This window comes from Aspergillus brasiliensis (genome assembly GCF_001889945.1).
Source record: "Aspergillus brasiliensis CBS 101740 unplaced genomic scaffold ASPBRscaffold_7, whole genome shotgun sequence".
Taxonomy (NCBI): Eukaryota; Fungi; Ascomycota; class Eurotiomycetes; order Eurotiales; family Aspergillaceae; genus Aspergillus; species Aspergillus brasiliensis.
Window position 1 is genome coordinate 597,269 of NW_027137448.1, and position 25,781 is coordinate 623,049.

At 51.6% G+C, this 25,781-nt stretch overlaps 9 protein-coding genes across 9 annotated transcripts; 5 read left to right on the forward strand and 4 right to left on the reverse strand.

The window, feature by feature from the left end:
• Window positions 1–2: 2 nt before the first annotated feature.
• fbp1 (fructose 1,6-bisphosphate 1-phosphatase) lies at window positions 3–1,146 on the reverse strand (the record flags this gene model as incomplete). The annotated part of the gene is made up of 2 exons (XM_067617882.1): window positions 3–942; window positions 1,019–1,146. The coding sequence occupies 2 exons, from the start codon at window positions 1,144–1,146 to the stop codon at window positions 3–5; spliced, it is 1,068 nt and encodes a 355-aa protein (XP_067478267.1).
• Window positions 1,147–4,832: 3,686 nt separating this feature from the next.
• ASPBRDRAFT_55670 (uncharacterized protein) lies at window positions 4,833–9,266 on the forward strand (the record flags this gene model as incomplete). Its single annotated transcript, XM_067627424.1, has 3 exons — window positions 4,833–4,933; window positions 5,169–5,617; window positions 5,758–9,266. The coding sequence occupies 3 exons, from the start codon at window positions 4,833–4,835 to the stop codon at window positions 9,264–9,266; spliced, it is 4,059 nt and encodes a 1,352-aa protein (XP_067478268.1).
• A 959-nt stretch (window positions 9,267–10,225) lies between these two features.
• ASPBRDRAFT_127190 (AHA1 family protein) lies at window positions 10,226–11,355 on the forward strand (the record flags this gene model as incomplete). Its single annotated transcript, XM_067617947.1, has 3 exons — window positions 10,226–10,448; window positions 10,514–10,596; window positions 10,666–11,355. 3 exons carry the CDS (start codon window positions 10,226–10,228, stop codon window positions 11,353–11,355), a joined length of 996 nt encoding a protein of 331 aa, XP_067478269.1.
• Window positions 11,356–11,824: 469 nt separating this feature from the next.
• Window positions 11,825–13,850, reverse strand: lys9 (saccharopine dehydrogenase (NADP+, L-glutamate-forming)). The gene is made up of 7 exons (XM_067629289.1): window positions 13,745–13,850; window positions 13,593–13,646; window positions 13,210–13,496; window positions 13,100–13,138; window positions 12,982–13,036; window positions 12,156–12,925; window positions 11,825–12,070 (listed from the first exon to the last, which is right to left on the reverse strand). The coding sequence occupies exons 1-7, from the start codon at window positions 13,788–13,790 to the stop codon at window positions 11,975–11,977; spliced, it is 1,347 nt and encodes a 448-aa protein (XP_067478270.1). The 5' UTR covers window positions 13,791–13,850; the 3' UTR covers window positions 11,825–11,974.
• Window positions 13,851–14,257: 407 nt separating this feature from the next.
• On the reverse strand, window positions 14,258–15,533 carry ASPBRDRAFT_126684 (undecaprenyl diphosphate synthase family protein; the record flags this gene model as incomplete). Its single annotated transcript, XM_067617889.1, has 2 exons — window positions 14,258–15,229; window positions 15,309–15,533. 2 exons carry the CDS (start codon window positions 15,531–15,533, stop codon window positions 14,258–14,260), a joined length of 1,197 nt encoding a protein of 398 aa, XP_067478271.1.
• Window positions 15,534–18,063: 2,530 nt separating this feature from the next.
• Window positions 18,064–19,116, forward strand: ASPBRDRAFT_30777 (uncharacterized protein; the record flags this gene model as incomplete). The annotated part of the gene is made up of 3 exons (XM_067622814.1): window positions 18,064–18,074; window positions 18,363–18,534; window positions 18,595–19,116. 3 exons carry the CDS (start codon window positions 18,064–18,066, stop codon window positions 19,114–19,116), a joined length of 705 nt encoding a protein of 234 aa, XP_067478272.1.
• A 469-nt stretch (window positions 19,117–19,585) lies between these two features.
• Window positions 19,586–20,394, forward strand: ASPBRDRAFT_55675 (cytochrome b-c1 complex subunit 6 family protein; the record flags this gene model as incomplete). The annotated part of the gene is made up of 3 exons (XM_067627425.1): window positions 19,586–19,901; window positions 20,116–20,238; window positions 20,330–20,394. 3 exons carry the CDS (start codon window positions 19,586–19,588, stop codon window positions 20,392–20,394), a joined length of 504 nt encoding a protein of 167 aa, XP_067478273.1.
• Window positions 20,395–20,643: 249 nt separating this feature from the next.
• Window positions 20,644–22,819, reverse strand: ASPBRDRAFT_675788 (putative cell surface receptor/MFS transporter (FLVCR); the record flags this gene model as incomplete). The annotated part of the gene is made up of 5 exons (XM_067628924.1): window positions 20,644–21,959; window positions 22,054–22,402; window positions 22,481–22,593; window positions 22,655–22,752; window positions 22,789–22,819. 5 exons carry the CDS (start codon window positions 22,817–22,819, stop codon window positions 21,114–21,116), a joined length of 1,437 nt encoding a protein of 478 aa, XP_067478274.1. The 3' UTR covers window positions 20,644–21,113.
• Window positions 22,820–24,055: 1,236 nt separating this feature from the next.
• Window positions 24,056–25,717, forward strand: ASPBRDRAFT_55677 (uncharacterized protein; the record flags this gene model as incomplete). Its single annotated transcript, XM_067627426.1, has 1 exon — window positions 24,056–25,717. One exon carries the CDS (start codon window positions 24,056–24,058, stop codon window positions 25,715–25,717), a length of 1,662 nt encoding a protein of 553 aa, XP_067478275.1.
• Window positions 25,718–25,781: the final 64 nt, after the last annotated feature.

Consider the following 25,781-nt stretch of genomic DNA (forward strand, 5'->3'; position numbering starts at 1 on the left):
ACTCATTTATGGTGCTGCTTGTACGTGTCGATGATCTTCTGGATCTCGTCCTTCGAGCCCAGGAACACACCGCTGCGGTCGTGAATGTGCTCCGGAACCACCTCCAGAAGACGCTCCATCTGGGAGTTTACTGCCAGACCACCGGCGTTCTCGAAGAGCATAGCCATGGGGGCACACTCGTAGAGGATACGCAGCTTGCCCTTGCGGCTCTTGGAATCAGCCGGGTAGGCAAATATACCGCCGTAGAGGAGAGTCCGGTAGGCATCGGCCACCATGCTACCAATATAACGGGCGCTGTAGGGCTTCTGGCCCTCACCGGGGTATTTCAGCGAGTGGAGGTACTTGTTCACCCAGTCATCCCAGTACATGCTGTTACCCTCGTTGACCGAGTAGATAGCCCGCTTGGCGGGAAGCTGCATGTTGGGGTGTGTCAGGATGAACTCACCCAGAGAGTTCTCCATGGTGAAGCCATTGACACCGCCGTTGCGCATGGTGATCACCAGCTGTGCAGAGGCACCGTACATGGTAAAGCCGGAGGCAACCATCTCGGTACCGGGGCGGAGAATGTCCTGAGCAGTGACCTTCTTGTTGGGACCGAGGATCTCATCGGGAAGCTTGAAGATTCCGAAGATGGTACCAACCGAAACGCCAGCGTCAAGGTTGGAGGAACCGTCAATAGGGTCGCAGACAACGGCATAGCGGGCGTAGGGGTGCTCGTCGAAGACAATGGCCTCCTCCTCCTCCTCGGAAACAAGGATACGGCACTTGCCGGAGCCCTTCATGGCGGAGATGAACACATCGTTACCGATGACGTCAAGCTTCTTCTGATCGTCGCCAGTCGTGTTGGAGGAACCAGCCAAACCAGTCAGGTTAATCAAGGAAGCGCGACGAATGTAGTAGGCAATAGACTTGAATGCGAATTGAAGAGCGTGGCAGAGTAGTCTAGAAAGATGGGGGCAACCCGGTTAGTCAGAGACACAGCCAGAAGTGAGAGGGGAAGGAAAGAAGGAAGACTCACGTGAAGTCACCGGTGGCCTCTGGAACCTTGGCCTGCTCCTCCGTGAGGAAGCGGGTGAGGGTGACAATATCAGTGTTGATGTTCTCTTGTCCTACAGGAGGAGCACCGCCATTGCCGTTTCCAGACATGTTGTGCAGGTGTGGTCTGATTCAGAGTGAAGAGAAGGTTTGTGAGATAGTAGTAACAATGGGAAAGCGGAGACAAATCGAGTCTGGCGCTGGCTGTCCTTTTATGAACTTTGGCTTTTCAACCTCGGGTCAACGGGGAAAGCAGGAAGATGCGGAGATAACCAGGGTACGGAGGGGGAATGAGCTGGGAGAAGCAGTTGATATGTAGTGAATAAGTACTTTGGACAAGTGGAGGAGGGACAGTTGGCAATGAGTAGTTACAAGCTGCAGGAAGAAAGTGATCTATCCTCCATCCCAGGAGAACAGGGGCATCCTTTAAGTGAAAGCGTCCCGGCCAGCCAGGACCAATCTTTTACCGGGTTAGGAACCTAACGTCAGAAGCCAGCACAAACCGGACTTTTACAAAAGAGAGAGAAATAAAGTGGAGAGGGCATCCAGAACCCTTTTTTCCTTTGGGGCCTTGACGCAATAAACTGGCGGGCAAAGATGGTTTTCGTCATTCCCCCACTCTAACCCGGTTTGGGCGGGTTCCCGGCTCTTTCTCTTGCCTTCGCCCGGTTTAGCCCCGAATTTCCCCGCGCTGGCCTCTGGAGTATCTTTCTGCCAGTACGGAGTAGTCAGGATACTAGATAAAATAGCTGCTAGTTACTTAGGTGATAACGACAGTTGTGTTGTTAAGCTCCTGTGCTTCATCATATACCAGGTATCTAGAAGCACCCCCTCACTCTTTCATTGTTCCATTCAGATGAGCAAGCAATAATCCCAGCGACAAACAACACCCCCTCCCACGCTGGTTCGACCCGGACTATTGGTTCCCCGTCGGCTCGTATTAAGGGGCTTATAGAAAAATGTCGCATAAGCGCAGCTAGAAAGGATAGTTACCTATCTCTCAGCCCGTTGCACCTAATCACGGTGGGTGGGTTTCGGATGGTCACCAGACATGCGAATTTTGATAATCCGCGTCAAACTATGCCGAACTATTCGAGTCTCGCCCGCTCTGTTTAATCACTCGATTCCGGATCCCTCCTGAACAGCCGGAGTAGTACCAGATCCTCCGTTGATCAACAAGGGATGGGTTAGTAACATGTCTCGAAGATTTGGGCCAGCCCGATAGACCAGAGCTATTGTTCTGGCCATGAGTAGTTTGATCCCATGTGACCTCCATCATAATATACATGTTTCATCCATCGGGAACCCGAATCCAAAACCGGAAGGTATGACGGGAAGCCTCGCCGCCTTGGCTTCCGCCTTTTGAGGACCGGCAGATGCGGCAGAACGCGTGTCGGTTAATGCTTACCTAATCCACTTATAACCGGACCAGATTGGGGCTAGCTTCTCGGTAAAATTAGCTCCGACCGGAATGCTTGAAAAACTTCGACGCGGGTTTCCAGCTTTCTTCCCACACAACAACATCCCACACTGTGTGATGCCTTCCTATAATGCCCGTGGAAGCATGCATCACATCTTTGTAGAGATTACCACAGTACCGTGGCTTTGCTCACCTCTGTTGTTGAACTGACACATCTGGCTTCGATGCACAGGAATCATTTGGTAAGTGCCACAGTTGCCAGCGCTTCCCATCCTCATCCCCAATCCCATCTTTATGATGATACCTACAACCATTTCAAACTAGAGTCTTTGACCCCTTCAGGGCATGAAAACTCAATTGTTTTGCACGTCAGTCTGATGCTTTTGCTCAAGACATACTTGTTCAGTCTTTCAGGCAGTGATCAAAGCAGGATGCTAACGGTCAATAGAACACTAATACTCTCATCTAGCTCCTCGAACGATTTGCCAGTCTGTCTAGATAAAATGGTAAGCTTTCCCCTTGCTTTCCTCTTCGTTTCCCCCATGACTTGCATGATGCTTCTTTTTCAATATATACGCTGGAAATTACCGACTGAGACCTTCGGGTCATCGACGATATAAATTGGCTATTTCTGATCAGTCATACAAACTGCCCATTGTTTTCACTGTCATCAATTTTGCTCGCATATGCTGACGGTTACAAGATTGTGTACAGATCTCGCAGACTCCTATGTCCACATTTGATTGGCGAAGGGTAAGCTACCATCTCACTGACTGTCTCCTTCGTCTCCATCCCTTCGAAGATGAAACGGCACTGGGCTCCGACGGCGTCAGACATAACGTCCGGTCTTGATGGATATGCCTATTTTGCGGCAGGCCTAGAAAACCTCGCCCACTGAGATACACTCTCGATCACTGAGATTCACACATTACCGCCTTTGGCTTGAAGCTAACTGGTAATCAAGGCAGCAGATGCTTTGCTATGCTCTTCTACCGGGACGCCTTCTAATAAAAGGTAAATTCAAGCCCCGCTTCTACAATTCCCCATCACACGAGGATGATTCCCTAGATGACGAGTCTTATTCGAGTTATCGATGCAGACAACATCTTTTTTATACCATTCATGCATTTCTGAAATACATCTGTTCAAATAGAACGTTGCATTAGTTGGCTGAGATCAAAGCTGACTCATTTGCAGGATAGGAACTTGTTTTGGGACAGCAGACTGCTCTAGTAAACTGTTTCCGACATCCAGTTATCTGTATGTTGCCACCTCTATCCTCCAACTGGCCTACATCGCACAATGATGAAACGACACAAAATAAAGACAAGCATATGTCCAAGTTGGCTTTGCCGACCGGGACGACAATCGTCATGACTGATCCGTCAACTTGTTGTCATCACATCATCTTGAACCTCGCGCGTCTATGGTAACTGACCAGCGTGGTAGTTATCAGTAGTTTCATTGCCAGCGCAGAGCTTGCAACCTTTTAAGTCAAACGTGAGTATACATCCACTTTCTCGCGACTCCCACTCCCCTCGTTCAAATGATGATTTACTACTATTTAATCACGACGGTCAACATAAAATATTTAACCTTGATGACCACCGCCTGTGACAGGGCATTGGATCTGACACGCACCTTTCTCATTATGATTGTTTTCGTTGCACATAATGTGTGGAGTCTTTGCTGACATGACTTCAGTAATATTATAGGGCTTAATCTTTGATCAACACGCTCCAACCGTTTAGGAGCAATGATCTTGCCCATGCGGGACAGGAGTCGTACAACATGCTGGCATGTTCTTTCAGCCAGGAGCTTTAGCTTGCAGTAGTTCAAATTTCTAGCTACTATAATAAGAATGAATCCCTGGTTGTACTTGCATCTTTCTCCATGGATAACCCTGTAATGTCCCGTTATCTTGCGTAGGCGCTCATGGCCTGAGGCGACGCCGTCCCGTGCCCCTGTCATGGCGAGCCCGATTCGCCCACGGACAAACCTTTCGCCCTCTCGCGGACCCTGTGAGATGTCTGGACTACTGCCAGGCCTGTTGAGTCTTGACCATCTTCGTCATAGGCCGATGTGACAGCGATGCTGGTTTGTTGGAACAGGGTCTGGGCGAGAGGGAAGACGGAGGGCGACGGGCCTGTGAGAGGGCGCGGACGGGCAAGTTAAGCGCCAGCATCCACGCCGCCTGTGATCAAACCGGCCGGGCTGCATCTCGCGGGATGCACTAGTCCTCTGAAGAGTCAAGACCTGCACTTCCCTTCCCTCATCCCCGCCCGCTGCTTGTTGGCTTCTGTGCTATTTTTAAAACCTTAGAGGGACTCTAGCACGCATCTCGCTGGCCTCCCCGGTCAGTCGATCGAAACCCACGATGCTCGTCGAACGGTTGATACGTACCGACTGGCCCGTCTGGGCCTGCAAGTCTCCTCCACATCTGGTTGGATCAGAGGCTGTTGCAAAGAATAGAAATCGGTCTGCGCTTCAGCCCTCTGGCTCCTTCTCAATCGCACGCCGTGTTGGCACAATCTAATCTCCCTCCTGTCCTTTCAGCCCTCAGCCCTCGGCCATGGCTCTGTGTTCGGTTGGCCCTGCATCCTTCCGTTAGTATGAATAGGTGCGCCCAGCTTTTCTCACACGCTGTGGTCCTCGACTTGTTCTCGTGTCTGTCTCGCGACGCTGCAAGGTACTGATCACGGCCTCTTTATAGCTGGCGATCGTCGGGCAATGCTGGCGACGAGCCGCCATCTGGTCCTTATTCCTTCAGCGGCTGGCCGACACCTCTTACCTCCAGCAATCAGCCGTCTCCTAGTCGCCGAGAGCATGCTGTACAGCCCCCTCCGCTGACAACATCGCTGGGTGGTCATCAATTCCAAGGGCTTGGGCTCGCACTGGGATCAGGCTACACTTCCACCCCTCTTTCGTCGACGTCGTTGTCGAGTCCTTTCACTCAAGGCCAGTCTCCCGCCGTAGGCTCGCCTGGAGGGGCGGCAATCGGATCGTCACCAATGGCTTCTAGACAATACAATGTGCCTTACAATCCTCAAGATTGGGGCCCAGTGGGCAGTGGCTCCATGAATGCGGGCCAAACTACATATACACCACCGAATAATATGCTGCGGATCGTCTCTCAGCCACGGTCAACTGGACCTCACTCAGGTCTGTCCTCTTCTTTCTTCTGTTTCTCTTTCTCTAACCCCTTGATACTCCTGTACCCTTTCACCACTTGTAGCTTTGAAATTTCTAGCTTGCTGCATATCCTCAGGGTCCAGAAATCGAACCTAATGTGAGCTTTGTAGATGTATCTTTGTCGCCGCCTCCACCGCCGTACTCTCCGCCAAGCCAGCAACATCAGAGAGAGAATGTCAGTCAGAATGCTTCGTCAATGGGTTCTACCTCGCCTAGCATTAGCTCTTCCTATAACGGGGCGGTGCGTACCGGTGTGGATGCTCCTTCAGAATATCGACAACGCCGCCTTCCCCGGACTCGCCCTCTGTCGATGTTCGTGGGAAGTGAGTCGAGCCATAATCGACGGGTCTCACTACCACCGCCACCGCCGCTGCCACCTGGCCTATCATCTAGATCTTCATCCCAGAATAGGGTAGAGACGTATAGAGAACCAGCAGCAGTTATGGCAGGGCCAGGGCCGCACATCGTGGTCTCACCCGAAACTATTCACTCGACACAATTGAGTAATGATAACAACATGCTCGAGCCCTCTCAACTCTTTGATACGGACCGGCCCCCAGCTGCAAGAAGGGCCGTATCTGCTGGACCAGCTGTCAACAGTGCGAGTTCATCAAGGGCTCATAGTCAATCTGGAGCCCGGTCCCCTCCAGGGACTAGTTGGGAGCCGGGAATGCCTCTTCCTCCACCCCCACCAGGACCGCCACCGGCCACAAGGTCGCAGAGTGTGAATGGCCTCTCTGACGCATCATCATCCCGGAACTCGCAAGGGGCAGCTAGAACGGGCAGGGCACGGCCACCTCCAGCTCTAGGCACAAGCTTAGACAGCATCCCGCCAACACCGGCTGGATGGGTCGAAGAATCAATCGATGTCAAACCAAGAGCAGACAGACAACCACTAACCATTAATACGGCAACTACATCTAATACGAGTGGGCCGGAATCTCTTGAGTCGTCTCGCGCAGGCCAAAATCCCAATAGCGGTGGTCTCTTTCGGAGCCCAGCTATTAAAGACCCAAACGCTAAAGGTATTCGAGAAAGGAGGATTGAACGTCGAAACAGACAAAGCCAGGTGCTTGATAGCCTCAGTGCTGTTTCCATGAGCAGCAACCCCTGGGCTGAAGCTCTCGAACAATTGAAACCCTCCAACCTAGTTTTGGGAGAAGCGGGCGTCGACACGGATAATGGCCGGAACCAGGCTTCGGTCAAAGCCGCACCTCTCAGCACTCGTAGCATTTCTTCTGATGGACCACAGTTTACATCACGATCTAGAGCATCTTCTGGAGGTCTATTTTCGAACCGGTCCTGTTCAACCCCCAAGCCAGAGCCGAGCCCTCAAGCACCGGCTTCGAATTCGCGGTTTGCGCAGACGCCGCCCTTTTCACCGGGCACAGAAAGATCATCTGCATATCCCAAACGCACATCGCCAGCATTACCCCCCAAAGCCCTGCCAACGCCTCCTCTGCATTCTGGGTCAGAAACTACACCTCGGCCGGGATCCAAGGAAGAGCGACCAGTCTCACATATATTACACCTTCCAAACGAGCCTGTGACTACAGTCTCCCCGTTAGCTCCTCGTCGCGTGTCGACCCAACAAAACCCTTCTCTCGACTCTGTCGTTCACCGCGATGACGAATTTGTCCGGAACGCCATACAGAGACATCGTGAATTCATTGAAAAGGAGGCGGGCACAATGGACGAGAAGGAAGCATTGAAATTGTTCACCGAGTTCATCATCTCGGAGTCCCAGATTCGGCGTGAGCGGTATGCTAAAGTATGGGATCTGGAACCGTTTGATGTTGAAAGTGTGCGCCGTAAATTGTTTGTATCTCCTCCCAAACCAGCGCCGTTGCCACAGACTAGCCAAATAGTGCCGGGCCCATCTTCGAGAAGGGTGTCCAATCCTACGGCACCTAAGCTGGACATACCCCAGGTACGTCCAGAATCGGCCTGGTGGAATAACTATCAACCCTGCCTCTCGCCAATCGCAAGTCTGGGGTTGAGTAATGACGAGATGAGTTCAAGGGGACGGGCGCCTAGTCGATGGTGGGAGTCCAAGACTGGTTCTAGCAGCGAAGGGGGCGAGCGAAGAGTGCAGAGGTCAAAGAGGGAGACTAAGTATATGGGATTATCACGTGGGGCTCTGCTGTGGGAGGAAAGTCAAGGCTCGTCCGACACAGGGAATGCCGGCACCTCAAATGGGGGAAATCAGTACGCTGCATATGGTCCTGATGAATACCCTCCCGAAAAGGTTGGGTGGCACGAGGAGCCTGTTCTGGCAGACTATCCCAACAATACCCGCCTTGGGTCCAGTAGGCGGTTTGAAGAAGTGCAGAGCATGGATGTCTCGAGACTGATCACCTTGCCACCGCCGTATCCTCGACACTATCCTGCGGTCAACAACAGCCACCCAGACCTCGTTACTTATCGAACGTTAGTGCGCTCAATCACAGACGTGTCGGAGATCAAGACAGCCAGGCAGCGGCACCAAACGGAATTGGATGGGCTGTTCCAAGACCACCAAGCCCGAGTCCAAGAGGGACGACGGCAATTCAAAGCCAACATCCAGAGTCAAATCCAACAAGGTAGTATCACGTTTGCAGAGGCAGCGGAAGCAGAAGCCGCATTGATTGTGGAGGAAAACCGACTTGAAAGAGATCTGATCAAAGGCGGGTTGGACACATACCAAGAATCAGTATTCAAACCAATGCGCGCGATCCTTGCCGACAGGATTGACAGGGCTACAGCTTGCATTGACGAGCTCCGTGGCAGGCTATTTGATGACGCACGATCCGAGACCCCAGACCAAACACAGGAGGAAGGAGACGAGAAGCCAGAGCTCCTGGAGAAGCTCACACAACTCAAATGGCTATTTGAAGCGCGCGAGCAACTACACCGCGAGGTATTCGATCTGATCAGTGATCGCGACGAGAAGTATAGAGCCGTGGTCCTGCTACCCTATAAGCAAGCATCCAACGAGGATAAAGTACGCGAGACCAATGAGTTCTTTGTCAAAGACGCCTTGGATCGCCGGGTGGAGTACGAGGCTAATGCTCTAGCACGTCTCGAATCCTTTCTGGACGTGGTCGAGGGGAATGTAGCGCGAGGGGTGGAGATACAACTGTCGGCTTTCTGGGATATTGCGCCGTCTCTGTCAGAGTTGGTGCAGCAGATTCCTGAGAAACTCCGTGGCTTTACGGTCCAGATTCCTGCCAACGAATACGACGAGAATCCGAGTTACCGGGCACATCCACTCCAGTACCTGTATACCCTGGTCTCTCACGCCGAAAAATCCAGTTATCAATACATTGAGTCGCAGATCAACCTTTTTTGCTTGCTACACGAGGTCAAGTCCGCTGTTATGAGGGCCAGTTGCAACCTTATGGAGGCAGAGCGAATCCGCCTGGGCGAGGCCGAGGGCAAGGTGCAGCAGGAAATGCAGGAGACCCGTACGGATGAAGAGCGCACATTGACGAGCGATCTAAAAGACAAAGTAGCTACCGTGGAGGGGCAGTGGGCGGAAGCCCTGGGAAGTGGGATTCAGCGTCTACGCGAACGGGTGAAAGAGCAGCTGATGGTGGAAGATGGATGGGAGGATCTGGAACAATTGGAACAGGCATAGTGAATGGAACCAAGTTGTTGTTGTTGATTGTTAACGAGTGATGACTGATGAGGGTCTATCAAGAGTTTACACCCGTCATTCTTCTGTGATTATGTTGCTTGTTGTTTCCTGATTGATGGTCTATTACTGTGTCGCTAGAAGATACCCACATTCGTTTGCAGCTGCGCATCCACTTGATTATTGATTGAATGAATGGAGATACATCCCGGTGACTGTAAGATTGTTCCTCCGCGCCGGTGACTGGACGGGTCCCCACGTGACCCGAGTGCGGCTTCTAGAGGTTTCCTTCCGGATCCTCGAACTTTTTCCCCTTTTGCCTTTCTCCTTCAACCAAACCAACTCGTAGTCTTATTTAATACGGGCTGCCCCCCATTTCCCTCCGCTTCCACGGTACATCCCTCTTTGCTCCTACTCTCCCATTGCCACTTGGGACTTGATTGATCTGTCTTTGCTCCAGCGTCTTTAAAGTGAGACGTTTTTTTGTGACTGTAAGTTGACACTGAATTTTTATCCCACCCAATTCTGCACACTTTTCCACCTCCCAATCCTGGCCGGGTTCCCCTCCCACAAGGAAGGGACTCTGTCTTGGAGAGGGCTATCCCATCGAATGATGAGAACTCATAGCTGGCACCAGTCAGACGGGGATGTCTTTACGAATTCATCTTCCATGCTGAGTAGCTTGCGGTCCGGGAAACGCTATCCGGATCCTGAAACGATGCTTCCACTGCCTACTTGAAACATTATCGCACAACCTTTTCATGGCTACGAATAATTGCTAATATTGTGTGTGCGATGATACAGAACGAACAGCTTTTTTGGCGAAAGAAGGAAGAAGAAGAAAGACTCGGACTCGCTAAGCACATTGACCCACTAGCGAAGTTCAGCCCCGCAATAGAGCAGCTTTTCTTTCCATCGAGATCCCCTTAGACCAATTGATAATAAAATAAACTACCACCATCATGGTTCTTCACAACCCCAACAACTGGCACTGGGTGAACAAGGATGCCTCCGGCTGGGCCAAGGACTACCTTAAGGAGAACCTCTCCGTCCTCTCCGTGGAAGACAATGGAGTCTCTGCCAAGATCTCCAACCTGCTGAGCATGGATGGCGATGTAGACGTCAGTCAGAGAAAGGGCAAGGTCATCACCTTGTTCGATGTCAAAGTACAGCTCGAGTATGAAGGTTCGTAATTAAAGCAATGATAGTGTTTCTCTCTGTTCAGGGCACACCACTAAGACCTTTGACAGGTAAGACTAAGGACGACGAGTCCGTTAGTGGAAAGATCACCATCCCCGAGGTTGCCCATGACACCGAGGAAGATGAGTACGTCGTATGTTCCCTATAGCCCCCTCGTATCTCCATAGCTGTCCAGCCAATTGACTCAATGGCTTTTTTTTAGTTTGAGATTGAGAACTACTCGGATTCTCCTTCCAAGCAGGCCGTGAAGGATCTGGTTCGCTCCAAGCTCGTTCCTGAGCTCAGACAGGCTTTGGCCAAGCTGGGTCCCGCCCTCATTGCTGAACACGGCAAGGACCTTCAACACGCTCCTGGTGTCAACCCTTCCAGCGGGTTCGCTGCTCCCAAGTACCACCCTCAGACGACCAAGAAGGAATCCTCTGCTCCTACGACCACCACCACTACTACCTCCGAGAAGGTCTCGGTCAACACTACTACCGTGACCGCTTCGGACGAGTTCCGCACCACGGCTGAGGAGCTGTACAACACCTTCACTGACCCGCAGCGCATTGCTGCTTTCACTCGCGGCGCCCCTCGCCAGTTTGACGGCGCTCAAGTGGGCGGAAAGTTCGCCATCTTCGACGGCAATGTCACCGGCGAGTACGTCAAGCTCGAGGCTCCTACCTTGATTGTGCAGAAGTGGCGTCTCGCCCAGTGGCCCGCGGGTCACTTCAGCACGCTCGAGATCAAGTTCGACCAGAACGATGTCGACGGCGTCACTCAGATGCGCGTGACCTGGACCGGAGTCCCTGTTGGCCAGGAGGATGTCACCAAACAGAACTGGGATGTGTACTACGTCCGCAGCATCAAGCAGACTTTCGGGTATGTTCCAAATCCTTGCTTTGCCTGTTAGCCAATTGCTTCCTCACAATGGCTTGCCCAGATCTTCTTTTGCTTGGAGACAGTTGCTGATGGTTGTTTTTCTTCTTCTCGGTATAGGTTTGGCACTATTCTCTGAGCGCATCCGCGAAACCATGACCGTATTATGATCTAAATCAGCACTTTGGGGCGGTATGAGGGCGACCAAGGATCCTGTTTGCATCCACGCGTCCTGTAGAAGACGGGGGTAGCGAACTGCTTTTTGGATCTTTACAAACTGTGTTTCTGGGAACAGGCATCTTGCGCCGACTCATCCTTACCTCACCTGACCTGATATAAAACTCCTCCCCTCCAAGCAATTGGGGGGTATGCGTCCAACGAATGCACGATAGACAACAGACCATGAACATATTAGTAGACGAAATAAGACTCACGATAGGAAGAAGACATTACTAAACTCTTGACTATCTACAATTTTGGTAACTGTTACATCATATACTAATTGGAGATATATCTTCTTTACAATAAGTTTTGCTTCAAAACCGATCTGAATTTTGATCTACCCTATTTTGTTTTCTCTAACACCCCATCTCCCAAGTCGTTAATATATCATCATAGAACGAGAAAGAAAAGACCACAGGAACCCCCTGTTTTTACAGAGTCTTCTCGATCATCTCAATGCCGTAGTCCTCCTTGAGGGTCTTGATCAGAGGAGCGCAGATGTCCATGGTCATGGGAGCAATAACACCCTAGAAATTCGCAATAGCCGTTAGCAAGATACCCAACACCAAGAAACCAAGTAATACAATACAATAGGGCAGGGAATAATCATACCTTCTGGTTAATAGTACCATCCAACACCAACTTAACAGCAACACCACAAGGCACACCAACAGTCTTAGCCATAGCAGAGTACCCACCGGGCACACCATACTCGCAGAGAGTGCTAGTACGGGTCTCCTTCTGACCATCCTTGTGCTCGATCTCGAACTTGTGCTGCAACATGACCAGATCACGCTCGCCCTCCTCATACTGCATCTTCTTCTCGAGGGTAGCGCACAGGGTGTCGAGCGGGTTACCACGGGGAGTGATCTGCTCGTCACTGAAGAGGCCGATCCAGCGGAGACCGGAGATGATGCGATCGCGGTCATCGTTGTTAGCGAAGGCAGTCTTGGAGGAAATGGCCCAGACGAGGTCCTTCTCGGCGGAGGAGGTGGCGCCGAGGATCTGCTTCGTGGCCTCCTTCCAGGCGATGGGGCTGTTGAGGAACTCGCTGCCCTCATCGGACAGGAAGCCGATGTCGACCAGGACCTTGATCATCTCGGGGAAACCCTGGTAGCGGAGGGTGCCACGGACGACGGTCTGGGCTTCGGGGATGCTGTAGCGTTCCCGGTAGGGGCAGGAGTCGCGGTTGGGGTAGGCGACGAAGGCGAAGCCGGGGTAGATGAAGTAGGGCTTAGCGGTGGCCATCAGGTCGGGGCCGGCGACGCTGAACTCTTGGCCGTCCTTGTAGAACTTGGCGGCGTTACGGAGAGCCAGGAGGACACCACGGCTGGACCAGCTGAACTTGTAGCCCAGGGGATTGTTGGAGCATTCGGGGGCGGCTGGTAAGAGGTGGTTAGGATGATTGTATGCTGCTGAGCAAGTTTGGATAACTTACGGAGGCCACCGCAGTAGCTGAGGAAAGAGGTGATCTTGCCGCCTTCGGCGTGGACCTAATGGGTGGGTTAGTGATGGGTTAAGTGGTGGCAGTAAGGTGGAGTGAATCCTGGACGTACCTCGGAGATGGTCTTGACAGCGTAGAGGTGGTCAATACCCTGTTTTGGAAAGTTGGGTTAGTTCTGTGTCTAGTAGGATTTTCGGGGATGATCTGGAGAGGTAGACATACAGGGTCCAGACCGATCTCGTTCATGACGGTGATGCCGGCCTTCTTGCACTCCTCATCCAGCTCCATCATGGCGGGGGAGACGTAGGAGGTGGTGACGACGTGCTTCTTGGTGCGGATGGCGGACTTGATGACATTGGCGTGGAAGGTGTAGGGGATCAGGGAGATGGCGAGATCGACCTGCTCCAGAGCCTTGTCAAGAGCAGCATCATCGGTGACATCGAGGGAGATGGCCTTGGTGTTCTTGAAGCCATCACAGAGCTTCTGAGCACTCTCGAGGGTTCTGCAGGCTGATTGGGGTATAGTAGACGATGGTCAGCTATGTTGGGTGCTAGTGAATAGTATGGGGTATGGAGGGATTCAATTGAGTTTCGTATTGTACATACCAACAGTGACGTTAACGTCAGCCTTGCTGAGAACCTCAACGGTGGGCTTCGTGACTATAGAGGCATTATCAGTGGGATGAAGTCCATCAATGACTCTCAATGCGGGGTCCGAATCGGCGGATCAGGAATGGGGGGAGGGATTGGAGACATACCGAAGCCCGAGCCCAACAGGAGAACCTTGGAACCGGCGACAGGCATGATGACAATTGGGGATAATTTAGGGTATTACTTGGGAAAGAAGGAAGAAAACAATATCAGGAGAGGAATTAAGTTGAGTCAGTGTTGCGGTGGTTGCTTCAATTCCCCCGCCAGGTGTGAGTCACGTGGGGCTGCCCACTTGGTCGGATGCGGTATCGGAGGCTGCGATAGCGGACGCTCTATTTTATCTGATTATTTTACATGATCCGTGATTCCCCGAGGTGGAGATGCTGTCCCGTATATACTCCGTATAAGTATAAATATGTGCAATGCTTGTATCTGTGTGCTCATGGAACCCACTTTTTTCGGCTTTCAGCTCAATGCTATGAACTCTAGATGACAGAATGGGGGAATATTTATCAATGCTCCCAGGGGTGACTCCAAAACTCCCAATGATCAATGATCGATGCCAGGCCGGTAACCCAGTCCATTTATACAACAGAGAAATGAAATGAGAACACAACAATCTACAGATCTTTAACCTTGCCATTATTTTCCTCCACAGAGTCAGACGTATCGCCGTCAAAGTTCCCCTCCGCGTCCGGGTTCTTCTTTGACTTGGAGATTCGACGCTGCCATCTTAGCATTACGGGCAGGAACTGCCAAAGGTCGAAATCCGGCCACAGGACGTCGAGGAACACGATCTCCGTATCCTCGTTGCATTGCCAAAGCATGAAGTCACTCAGGCGCTCAACTCCAGATGTCCGGACCAGCAGATCTAGAGGAGGATTGTCATGGGTGAATAGATGGTCTGACAAAGTCTGAGGCGTGATCGTCTCGGGGGACATAAAGACAAGGCTCTCCTTCCCGACGGCGGGCTCTGATGCTGGTACTTTCCCATTGGAAGCATCTTGTTGCCCGGCAAGGTGGAGAGTCGACGAGGAAGAAAACGAGGATCCGTTTTCATAGACTCCGTTCGGGGTCTTGTGCTTCGTCGTTTCGCCATCTCCGGATGACTCTGATGCAGCTTCCGAGTCACTCGGTACCTCTTCCCCTTTTGAAACCTGCGCCTGTGCTCGAATGTTTTGTGTAATGTGGGATTCGGAGAAGGGTGTCCTCGAGGAGATGGATGACGGACGAGTCGACGGAAGAGGCTGGCTGTACTCGGCCACAGTATCTCGAACAGCTGTGGTGATCTCATCGCGCGATGTATACGGGAAACAGATGTTCAATACGCAGTCACCGTTGTTACTTGTCATTTCCACGGCCCGGTTCACTGCAGCGAGAACATCCGGCCTGAGCAGATCTAACCGACCCAATATCCGCACCTTGGCCCCGTAGCGATCCAAGATCTCACCGTGCTGAGCCATCTGCGACAACTTCACCCTAGCCATCTCCATCAAAGCATCCACCTCGAATTTGGAGCGCTTGAAGTTTTCAATGCTGAAGGCGTAGATTGTAACCACTTTAACGCCACTCTTATAACAGACTTCGAGAATCTAAACCACCAGGTATAGTCAGCAACCAATATTCGCGGGAGGCGGAAGTTATCTATGAACCGAACTCCATCGGACTCACCCTTGCCAAAGCCTCAAACCCCATGTTGTGTCCTTCTACAGTTTCGATCCCGTGCGTTCGGGCAAATCTCCGGTTCCCATCCATGACGAAAGCAATATGTTGTGGAACTGGACCCTGTCGGATTGCTCCAACCAAGAGGTCCCGGAGTTGCCCAATGGCAAACTCGATTGGCGGAGAAGCAAGAAGCCATTTCCGGAACCTCGACAGGTGTATCGATGTTGACATTTTGGCTGATTATGCGTATATTTCAAAGTATGACAAGCTTTTCCGAGCCGAAAAGTGCTGGTTTGTGGAAGCCTGCGAGAGATGCGGAGGGCGTTTCACGATGCAAGACGGGGGGGGTCCGTGTGGTCCAGGGGCGATGCACGAGACAGTATCTCGGTATATTGACAAGAGAACCCAAGCAGCCGCGATCTAGTAAACTAAAGAGCAGATATGAAAGAAATGACGACCACCAGAGGTCTAGTGAGGGTAATGTAAGCTTGGGGGTGTTCCCGATAGGGCCGTGCTCATCAGGCTACACTGTTCTTTTTTTATTCGCGTTCGATCGTCTCCCGGGGGAAACGGTGATCGTCGGTTTTGGCGGATCCTCAAGGAGCGACAGAATAGCGCAAAATGGTCCAAGAGGGAATTGAAGTCGCAGAAAGCGGTGACAACGAGCGAAGAGGCAAAGAAAGAAGCGCAGAAGGGGGAAACGTAACCTGGATGGAAGACGGGGTGGGTCGGCCGTGACTTTGATCGGACGGATTTCTCCACGTGTAAATACTTACCCAATAACAGCTCTCAACGTTAACCGCGCCTTCGAGGCTCCCGAGGCTGGTTCGGCCATGCCTGAGGAAGCCTTTTGCTGCCTCAACGGCAATCTAGTCCACCCGAACAGTCAGGAGGCAAGCAACCTGAGAAACCTTTACAGACAAATGGTGTTAGAACGTTCCAGCGACACACGAAGAAGATTCCCCTGGGCCACATGCAGCCACTCTGCCTTGTCAGCTGACAAGCTTCGACTAAACCAAGCAGCCGCCATCGCTTTGTGAACTTGCATGACAGCCACGCTGGCAGATGCCAGAAGAGGAGTGCATTTAATGATTCTTGCTGCACCAAAATGATCCTGGTAGTAGGCATGGGTGGTTGTAGTTCTTATCACCATCTGCTCGCGGACATCTCTCAGGTCAAGATTAGCCTCCTACATAAGTGCCCACCCATGCTCATCTTTAACTGTTAGCCGTCTGATGCAAGGAGTCAATCCAGCTCTCCAAAGAAATGAACTTAATATGGGATTTCACAGAATGCCGAATCATTCTGGGTGGGTTACCCGATAGCATTACTCGCGAATAGTAGTGGCTTAGGAATAAGTAGCTTCATTGATTCCACGGAAGCGTGAGCCTATCTCTAGGAAGAAAGACACAGAACATAGGTGCAGAACTATCAGATTTTCTTGGTGTATAGAATACAGTATCTGGGAAGCTTTAGCTAGCTCCATATCCAAGTTACTTACTATATCTGGCCGTGGTCCAACCGCCGAACGATCCTCCGCCTCTGGAGACACGAGAGGTCCGTGTTATCTACCTAGCAAACGAGCTCCCTAGTAATACTGCTTCCTATTCACAAATTACATGTCCATATCCCTGGATGCTGCATGATCGTGGAGTAAGTAGCACTACAAGTTATCGACAATCGAGATTCGTGGCCAACGTTGACAAAGGGTAGATTATGCAGGCTTCCATCCACAGAAATAAAACTTTCATTAGCTTATTCATCCTGTTGGGTACTAATTTCTAGACTGACATCCAAATTGCAGTCCATCCAATCGCAGTCGAGGCACTATATCCCATGCAGGAATGATTGGGTTTCCGGACGAGGGGGCACAGGAAGTTTGGGAGTAGTGAACGCAGTACGTAGTCACTAACTAGTTGTCCATCCACGGTAAGCATAAGATAAGGCCGGGCGGGAAGAAGGAAGTCCAATCTGGCCTAGTAATGATCGCAATTCGGAAATTCGGATCCCTATGCGTTCCCAAACTTCTCTCTAAGATAGATTTCGGGCCCAAGATGATGGCTACTGTATGTCCGGCATGTGGTGGAGGAGACCTTAAGACTGGCCAGCCGCTCGAACCGAGACACCTTTAATTGTTGTAAGGAGCTGGACTGCTGGAGACTTGGAAAAAGCTTCCCCGCCTGACGGCCGCCCCGCGGACTGCATCGTCTCCCGCCTTCGGGCTTCACTGGCTCGCTTTTCCACTCTGGAATCCTGGGCATCGTGAAAACCTCAGGAAGGTTCGGTTTATCCCATCGGTTTCTATTGCCACACGAGAAGAAAAAGATTAGTTATACTCAACGTTTTGTCATCAGACGAAAGTGATCCGCTGCAGCTTACTAGCTTTCGCCTTACTTCCCATCAGTGCCACTTTCGGGTGCTTCACCATCAACGAAGGGGTCTTGAGTACCGCATTTGCCCATTCTTCTGTCCGGGATTGCTCTATCAGCGATCGGAAAACATTACCAACCTTTGGAGACTCTTCATAATCTCCGTTTCACAACTCACTCCTGAAGCGTCTCACCTGAAACTGGACCCTGGTGCTACCCATTGGTGGATTGTTTCAGCCAATGTTCCCCGGTCTTCATCCTGCACTCTGAATCCATCCTTCCAGTAACTCATTCTCGCACGATATATCTGGATTCCACCATATCTAGTCTGCATCCCGGCGCAGTCTGCACTCAGCCACACAGACCACTTTTTCGATTGTGGCTTTGACAACATGTCGATCAAGTATGTAGATGTTCCCCACTATGCCCAGTTGAGCTCCTCTTATTATTGTTCTGCATACACATAGTATTGATCTTCTCGCTTCTTCAACTCATTACCTCTGATTTATTGCGTCTGTCATGCTGTATCAGATGATTTAGCTTCTTTCTCCCTTGGCTCTCTTGCATCACCCCATGACACCCTAGCATGCACATTCCTGAGTCAGAAGACCTGCGATGTATACTTATTTCAACCTAGAATGGTGATAACACGCTGAGGGATTCATGCTAATGATGATACACAATATAACAGCTGGGTGATGCTGCAAGGCTCCGATGGCTTTGTTCGACTACCCAATGAGCATCAGTTGTTCGCCTCTCCTCCGCGGACCACTTTGTCTCTGCAACCCCTAGGCTCTAACGCCAGCAAGGATTCCTTTTCCATGCAAAGCAATGCTGGTCGAATTTATCTGACAAATCAAAGGGTACTTTCTTGCTTCTGAACTCTATTATCTGATAGACTTTCGTTAACATCACCATCTCAGGTTGTTTACATTCCCGCGCAACAAACGAAAGAATTTCAATCATTTTCCGCACCATTACTTAGTGTCCATGACGCTCATGTCACTGCACCCTTCTTCGGGCCCAATGCATGGATGGCTCTGGTCCAGCCGGTATCTGGAGGAGGCATCCCTGCGTCGTTGCCTGCTGTACAGCTCAAGGTGACATTCAAAGAGGGGGGAGCGTTCGATTTCCACAACAATTTCGAAAGGATTAAGGAGCGTCTACAACAGGCTGTCGAGAATACGCAGGCGAGCAGTCGAGGTGCCCGAAATGTTGATATGTCTGCAATCCATCTCGACGAGCTACCTGCGTACACCGGCCCTTCGGGTGACACATCCGGAGCTGTCCACAGTACTGCACAGCAACCTGTAAGCCCTCAGAGTCATCACACAGGGCCAGAGGCGGCAGGATCGGAACCCATGGAGCCACCACCGGATTATGAAGAGGTGCAGCAGCAAAGTGTGGCGGATGCGCTCGAAGAGAGACTGCGTCGAGCCAGTTAAAGCCAGGACGGGTGCTCTATTCCATGCTTTCTTCCATGACTAGATAGTCTCCAATCTCCTTCACACATAATCCGGCGGTAGACTCAAGCCCAAGCGGCCTTTTTGTTTTTCTTCTGTATACTACTAGGGATTCTCTTTTTGAAGAAATGCAGTGCAACACATTCAGTAAACCCCGTAGATAACATAAAAACAACGGAACGGCAACGAACATTAACTAATTCAATTGATAGTAAGAAAGCGAAATATTACCGCATTAGTCACGGCCGACCCGAGCGGCCAATCACGTGTACGATAATTGCGACCATCGCCCGGCGGCCGGGGTGTTCCGATTTTCCAGGGCCGGCAGAAACCAGCAACGCCAAAGCTTCGAGTTCGTTAAAACCAACCCCATCCTCAATTACCGCGACACCCACCGCCCACACCCCCTTCTCGCCCTCTTCCCTCAATTGAAACCAATTTCAAAGACAAGATGGGTCTCTCCGACTTCTTCTCCGACGTTATGTCCTCCTTCGGCTTCCCCGAGGCTCAGGCTGAGGCTCCCGCCGAGGAGACCACCACCACCACCAGCCAGGAGACCGAGGCTGAGGAGAAGCCCGCCGTGAACAACGAGGAGGAGGCCGCCCCTGCCGCCGAGGAGACCACCGAGGAGTCTTCTGCTGCTGAGGAGACCCCCGCTGAGGAGGAATCCGCCGAGGAGGAGCCCGCTGAGGAGGAGGAAGAAGAGGAGGAGGAAGAGGAAGAGGAAGAGGAGGAGCCTGAGGATATCAAGCCCAAGCTTGAGGAGGGTAAGTTTACTGCCACTAATCAGTACCTCTTTTCATGGGAAAGTCCGTTCCAGACGGACACAATGTGACAAACATGACGGGTAGTCGGTCAGACGGATGCACACGCTGACTGACCCTCACGTCATGCGATTCTGAGCCATTGGCGCTGAACAACACATCCCATGGGAAATGATCATATCAATTCGAACACTCACTAATCAATTGCTTCTCGCAGAGTGCGCCAACTCTTCTCAGTGCGCCCCCTACAAGCACCACTTCGATGAGTGCGTCGAGCGCGTAACCCAGCAGCAGGAGGACCCCGACTACAAGGGTCCCAAGGAGGACTGCGTTGAGGAGTGTAAGTTCATAGCACACCATTTACACCACGATATCACAATTGTACCATCCACAGCGAAATCGATAAACTAACACCATTCCTTCCTCTTTAGTCTTCCACCTTACGCACTGCGCTACCCAGTGCGCCGCCCCCAAGCTCTGGAAGTCCCTCAAATAAACGAATCAAATCACTCTCAATCGATCGATAGATAAAGAACGTCTTTTCTTTTCCCTTCTTCCTTTACTCTACTCCGCGAGTTGCGTTTCTCTCCATTGCACGACCAAACTTGTTCATAATAGGATAAGATAGGAATGGAATTCTCAACCCGCGACGAAGGAAGACAAGAAAGGGCATATTACGATCGATTTCCCCCTTGATTTGATTCATAATGATGGCTGCGGCCTGCCGCTGATGAAGATCAAATAAAAAGGAAAGGAACATTCAGTGTTGTCTCTCTCTCGGCCGCTGCCTCCACTCCTCGACGATGCGGGTTACGGTCGGTGATGATGCATGCATGTGTGTTACTTTTATCTATCTATATGAAAGATGGCATGGAATATGGAAATGGTTTAAAGAAGGGGGGCGGTCGCCTTCAACTGTGTATGTACAGATAGCTGGTCTCTGCCTTGTTTGAAACTTTGTGCTTTTATTATTATTATTTCTTTTTTTTATCATTTTCCCTTTGTTTTTTAGATGAATGTCATTTGGTCTAGACTCTGCTCGGTGATTTCTTTTCTTCTTGAGCATCATATGATCTTTATTTACAAAATCACAGGTTAGGTACAACAGAGGTCCTGATATTAACATTTGATGGACATGGTTTTTCCAACACCCCGGGTATCACATGTGCAGTCATCAAACACATCCTGTACACATACTGACTCCACCACGCTAGATTACTTCCTCCACGACACACTCAGCCCAAAAAGTCCCTTCTTATCATCTTCTCCAGCTCTACGCTCTTCGTCATCGCCCTGCACCTCATTGGCCTCCTGGCCCAGCTCCACGCCTCGATCAACATCCAATCTCCGTCTCCTAACATCGCGTCCGAAACAGCCAATACAAAGCGGCCACGGCGCGGCCACACCCGCCACCACAGCAGAGAATATCAACGCATTCTGCATATTCACCGGCGGGGAAGCGTCCTCTCCCGCCTTCAAGGCATCCTGAACCAGAATGAATATCGCGCCCAACAACTGCCCACCCGTCCAGCAGATCGTGCTTCCTATCTCCGGGGAGAACGGGTACGTGATTTCGACCAGGTACTCCAGCACGACGGGAAGGAGGGCGAAGGAGGAAGCGCCGAGGAGGGAGCACACGACATACGATGGTGCGATACCGGCGGGGCTGGGCGGGGCGAAGATCAGGGCGATATAGGTGATTGCTACGATGGGGACAAGTATGCGGATGGTGGCCAGGTATTGCTTGTAGCGGTCTGTGAGGGGGGAGATGATGGCTGAGGCGATCAGCCCAACAATGATCAGAAGGCCTCCTGCAATGCCGGCTTCAGTTTCGGTGTATGAGTAGGGCTCCAGAATCTGGTTGAGGAGCGAGGAGACGCTGTTAAAGAAGCCAACGTATATGGAGAAGGGGATCAGGATTAGGTAGAACTCTAGGGTTCTGAGGAGTTGGGTTATGGCCGGAAGGAGCGGTGTGGAGGCGTTGGTGCTCGCAGAAGAAGCACTTGGAGGTGTCGGGGGTCGGGCGGGAATGAAAAATGAGGGCAGTGCTGCTATCGTTGCCTTTTGGGTTGTTAGTAGGTGCGTGGGACATGTTGTGGCCGGCTTGGTTTGGTCGGTCTATGTGTGGAGGGATCTGAGGAAGAAGGAGGCTTACGATGACCGAGATATACAGAACCATGTTCGGAACTTCGCTTGCTTTGGTCGCCCAGAAAGAGTCGATCAGCTCTCCCAATGCTGCACCCAACGGATTGGCAAGGGTGGCTACGGCCGTTGCGCTGGTCCGGCCCTGGTCAGAAAACCAGAGGTCGCTGTATCGCGTTGGGGCACTCAGACAGAATGGCTGTGCCAATCCGATGAGGATCTGTCCGAACATGGCGACACCGAAGATGCCTCCTCTCGCCTTGGTCCCTGCATATCGAATCCAATTGCCGGCAAGGAGCAGGGTTGAGGTGGTGATGATGGCAGGTTTAGGGCCACCTTTATTGAGAGTGACGATCACAACGCTGAGAGCGAGAATGAGCGTGAGTTCCAATCGCTTCCAGGGACCCAGGACAGGTGGAGAAGTTCAGGTGTAAACTCACGGGCTGGCGACACAAAAAGCGAAGAGGTAACCAGTGCTCATCCAATTGATGGCGCTCTCAGAAACGCGGAAATGCTCAGCCGCAGTAGTGGATATCGAAGAGAATGTTAACCACTAGATGATGGTGGGCATTAGAATCAATCCCATTCTTCGTGGCGGCAGCGAGAGAACATACATCCCAACTAACGACAATGTTCAACAGCACCAGCTGGGCCAGACCCCAGAATCGCCGCTTGTAGACCTTGTAGACAGGGCCCGATGGAGGCAGCTCCGCTGGAGCGGCAGTAGCAGCAGAGCCTTGGTACATACCTGCTGAAGCCTGGGGTGCTCTGGAGTCCATGAGAGAACAAGTAACCAGCAGCCGGTGGGTTGCGTGACCAGCTGGCGAAGAGCGGAGCATTAAATGAGGGGAAAAAGCAATTTAATCAATTCCACCGCAGCCAACGAACGGATCGCGCCGTAGTAGCTTTAGTATTATTATCTTAGCCTCTTGCCGAGACTCGATGGCGTCCATTGATAAGACGGTTTGTAGAACGGTCCGACGTTGGGTTGCACTCCTAGCAACCTTCATTTTTGGAAAGGAGGTCGAATTGTCTCATGATGGCCGGTTTCATCGTGTTCTGGTGTCGACGATCCGACCTCGGCTGAGCCCAACCTTGGTCAGGAGGTGCCTGTGTGAATCCATTCTTGACAGCTGAAGGTAATGCATTTGCTGGAGAGGTTCTTTGGTATTGTCTGTTCTCATCCCCTGCCAACTGCGAGGTGAATCTGCTTTAGCAACCCTTCCCACTGCGAACCAATAGTCAACGCGACCACATCGACTCACATCTTCGCCCGAAATATCAGATCAATCCACGAAGACATACCAGACGTGGGAGGATAATGAGGACAACAAATTATCTCTTGCTTCAGGCTAGTCCATCTCCACTGATGGGCCATGATCATCCATTTTCAAGGTAGTGAGTTGAGATGGCAAGTGGTTCGTAGGATTGGAACGGGGAGTGGAGCAGCCCCGTTGGTGTTTCACTCCAATTCCGGGGTTGGCGCTCGGATCTAATCATAATTAATCGTTAATTTCATCGCTCCCGCACGTTCCACAGCCACTCAATGCAGTCGATTTATCGATCAAGTGTTGTCATGACCATGTTTAAATGTGGATGGTTATCTATAGAGAAGAGATGGGTGGAGATCAACGTGGGTTGAGGTGAGGAAATAAATTTATCTCGGGGGTCGAGGCCACAATTCTATCCGCTCCCCTTTTCACCCTTTTACTTCAGCTTCATCGCATGGCTCTCTGGATGTTTTCCAATATCCGCCCCCCACCAGCAGCACCACAGGCAGCTGAATCCTGTCTGTTGTTCGGTCAATTTACTAATGCTCATCGGAGTACTAGACACAAGGCCATGCCTTCTTCATTGTGCTGTGCGTTTTCCTCCAGGACTACATGGTCAAGGGAAGGTGCCATGGACGGACACCCTTCCTGAGGATTGTCGTCCTTGAGGCATGTCCTCGACATCAACCTCATTGCCCATTTAATGTCTGCCTGGCATAAAACGCGACCTGATTTTATGGAACCATGAATGATCAGAGTCAGAACGTCCCAGTCGCTCAACATGGCTCGTCCGACGAAGATGAAGTCTCTGCAATGGAGGTAGAACCTCTGGGAGAAGCCACACCACTAGGCAAAGCGACCTTGTCAGAGTCTGTGATGAGTGAGGAGAGTTCTATCTTCAATGCCTTAAGGACAGACTCTGGCACTGAGGACCTTGGCTCGAAATTTGGCTCAAGATGTCAATCTCGTGGAAATTTGGATAGCAGGATAGCTGCCAATATGGCCATGTTTGTGCCCCTTGCGCCAGAAGCAACGGACCCTTCCCAGCGGGCGAACCGTGAGCCAAAATATTGCCCGGAACAAAACACCCAGTCCCCTGGCTGGCACCCTCAGTCACTCTTGGACAGCCGTGTGCTATCCACAGATGAAGAGAAGGCAGTTGTAGCTTCACCTTCAGACGATTCGCTAAAGCAGAACCTCCTCGACGCGTTGCACCTCAGGAAGGCAGTCAGTCTCAACGATGCAGATGATACCTCGAGAACGTTCAAGTGGCCCGGTAATCTTGACTCGCCGGTCAGCCCTGCACTTCCCACCTATCCACCACCAGTGAGAGCGCCCACACCCCCTGGACTTCCTTCATTCGGTACTCGGGAAGCTGTTTACTACACTGCCCAGTTCCCTGTTCGCTCCGCCACCACTAGTGGGCGAGCGCAGCAGTCCAGTCCAAGCCCGCCTAGGCGTGCGGGCCGCCGCGTAGCTGATGGCTCGAACACGGGATCCTACGGAGGGATGCTACGAAGGCTCCTCAGCTTCTCATCGTCTCCCCCTCCGCAGCCTAGGCGACAAACATATACCGTGGTAAGGGCAGAAGATGGTACCGCGGTCCAAGGTCGCTTTCCTTATAGACAGAGTGGTCACGGGATGAATTTGGCTAGACGATTGGAGGATCATCCATTTCACCAAGCTGCCATTTCAGCTACTTGCGAAGATGGTGTTGATATTGATAGCGGTGCCACCACACAAGGCGAACACATCGACAGAGGGCTCTCAGGCGTGAAACAGGACCAGGTTGACAGCATCGATCCTGTGAATACTGGCACGGGCAGTCGCATGCGAAGAAATCGCCCGCAGATAGGCCTGAATAGTTTACTACCGTTGCCTCGCCCGGCTTTGGCAAAATCTTCTCAGCGGCCGGCTTCGGCAAATGCTTCTCTTCCTACAAGTAGGGTTGACTCGTTCTACACATGTGCTTCTCGTTCGCAAATGCCTGGCATACCAAGGCACATGGAAGGCCTCGATGCGCAAGGTCCTGAGAGCGTGGGGGATCCTGCGGCATGCTACCTGGCGCCCACGGAGTCACCACCCATCTTTACGGCACATGAAGACACTGAGTCCGCCAATGCCAACTCGGGTCCTTGGCTGCAATCGCTGCGTGGTGTCAATTCTTGGTTCTCCTGCTGTATGGGGGCTCGAGATGAGCAGAACGCTGCGATTCACTCTAATACGGCCTCCAACGATACATACGCCACTGCGAGGAGCCATCTTTCATCCAATGCTGAGCACTCCCTCCCGAGTGGCCCTAGAAGTCAGGTGCAGAGCCTCCGACTGTGGTTCTCAGGGGCTTGGAGGTCGCTCCAAAAGTTTCCTTCTCGCAACTTTCCAGCCACAAGCCCGATGTCGGCGTGAATTATATACCAATGATTGCTTGGACCATAACCTGCGTACCACTGTAAGGCTCTTCTTTCATTAG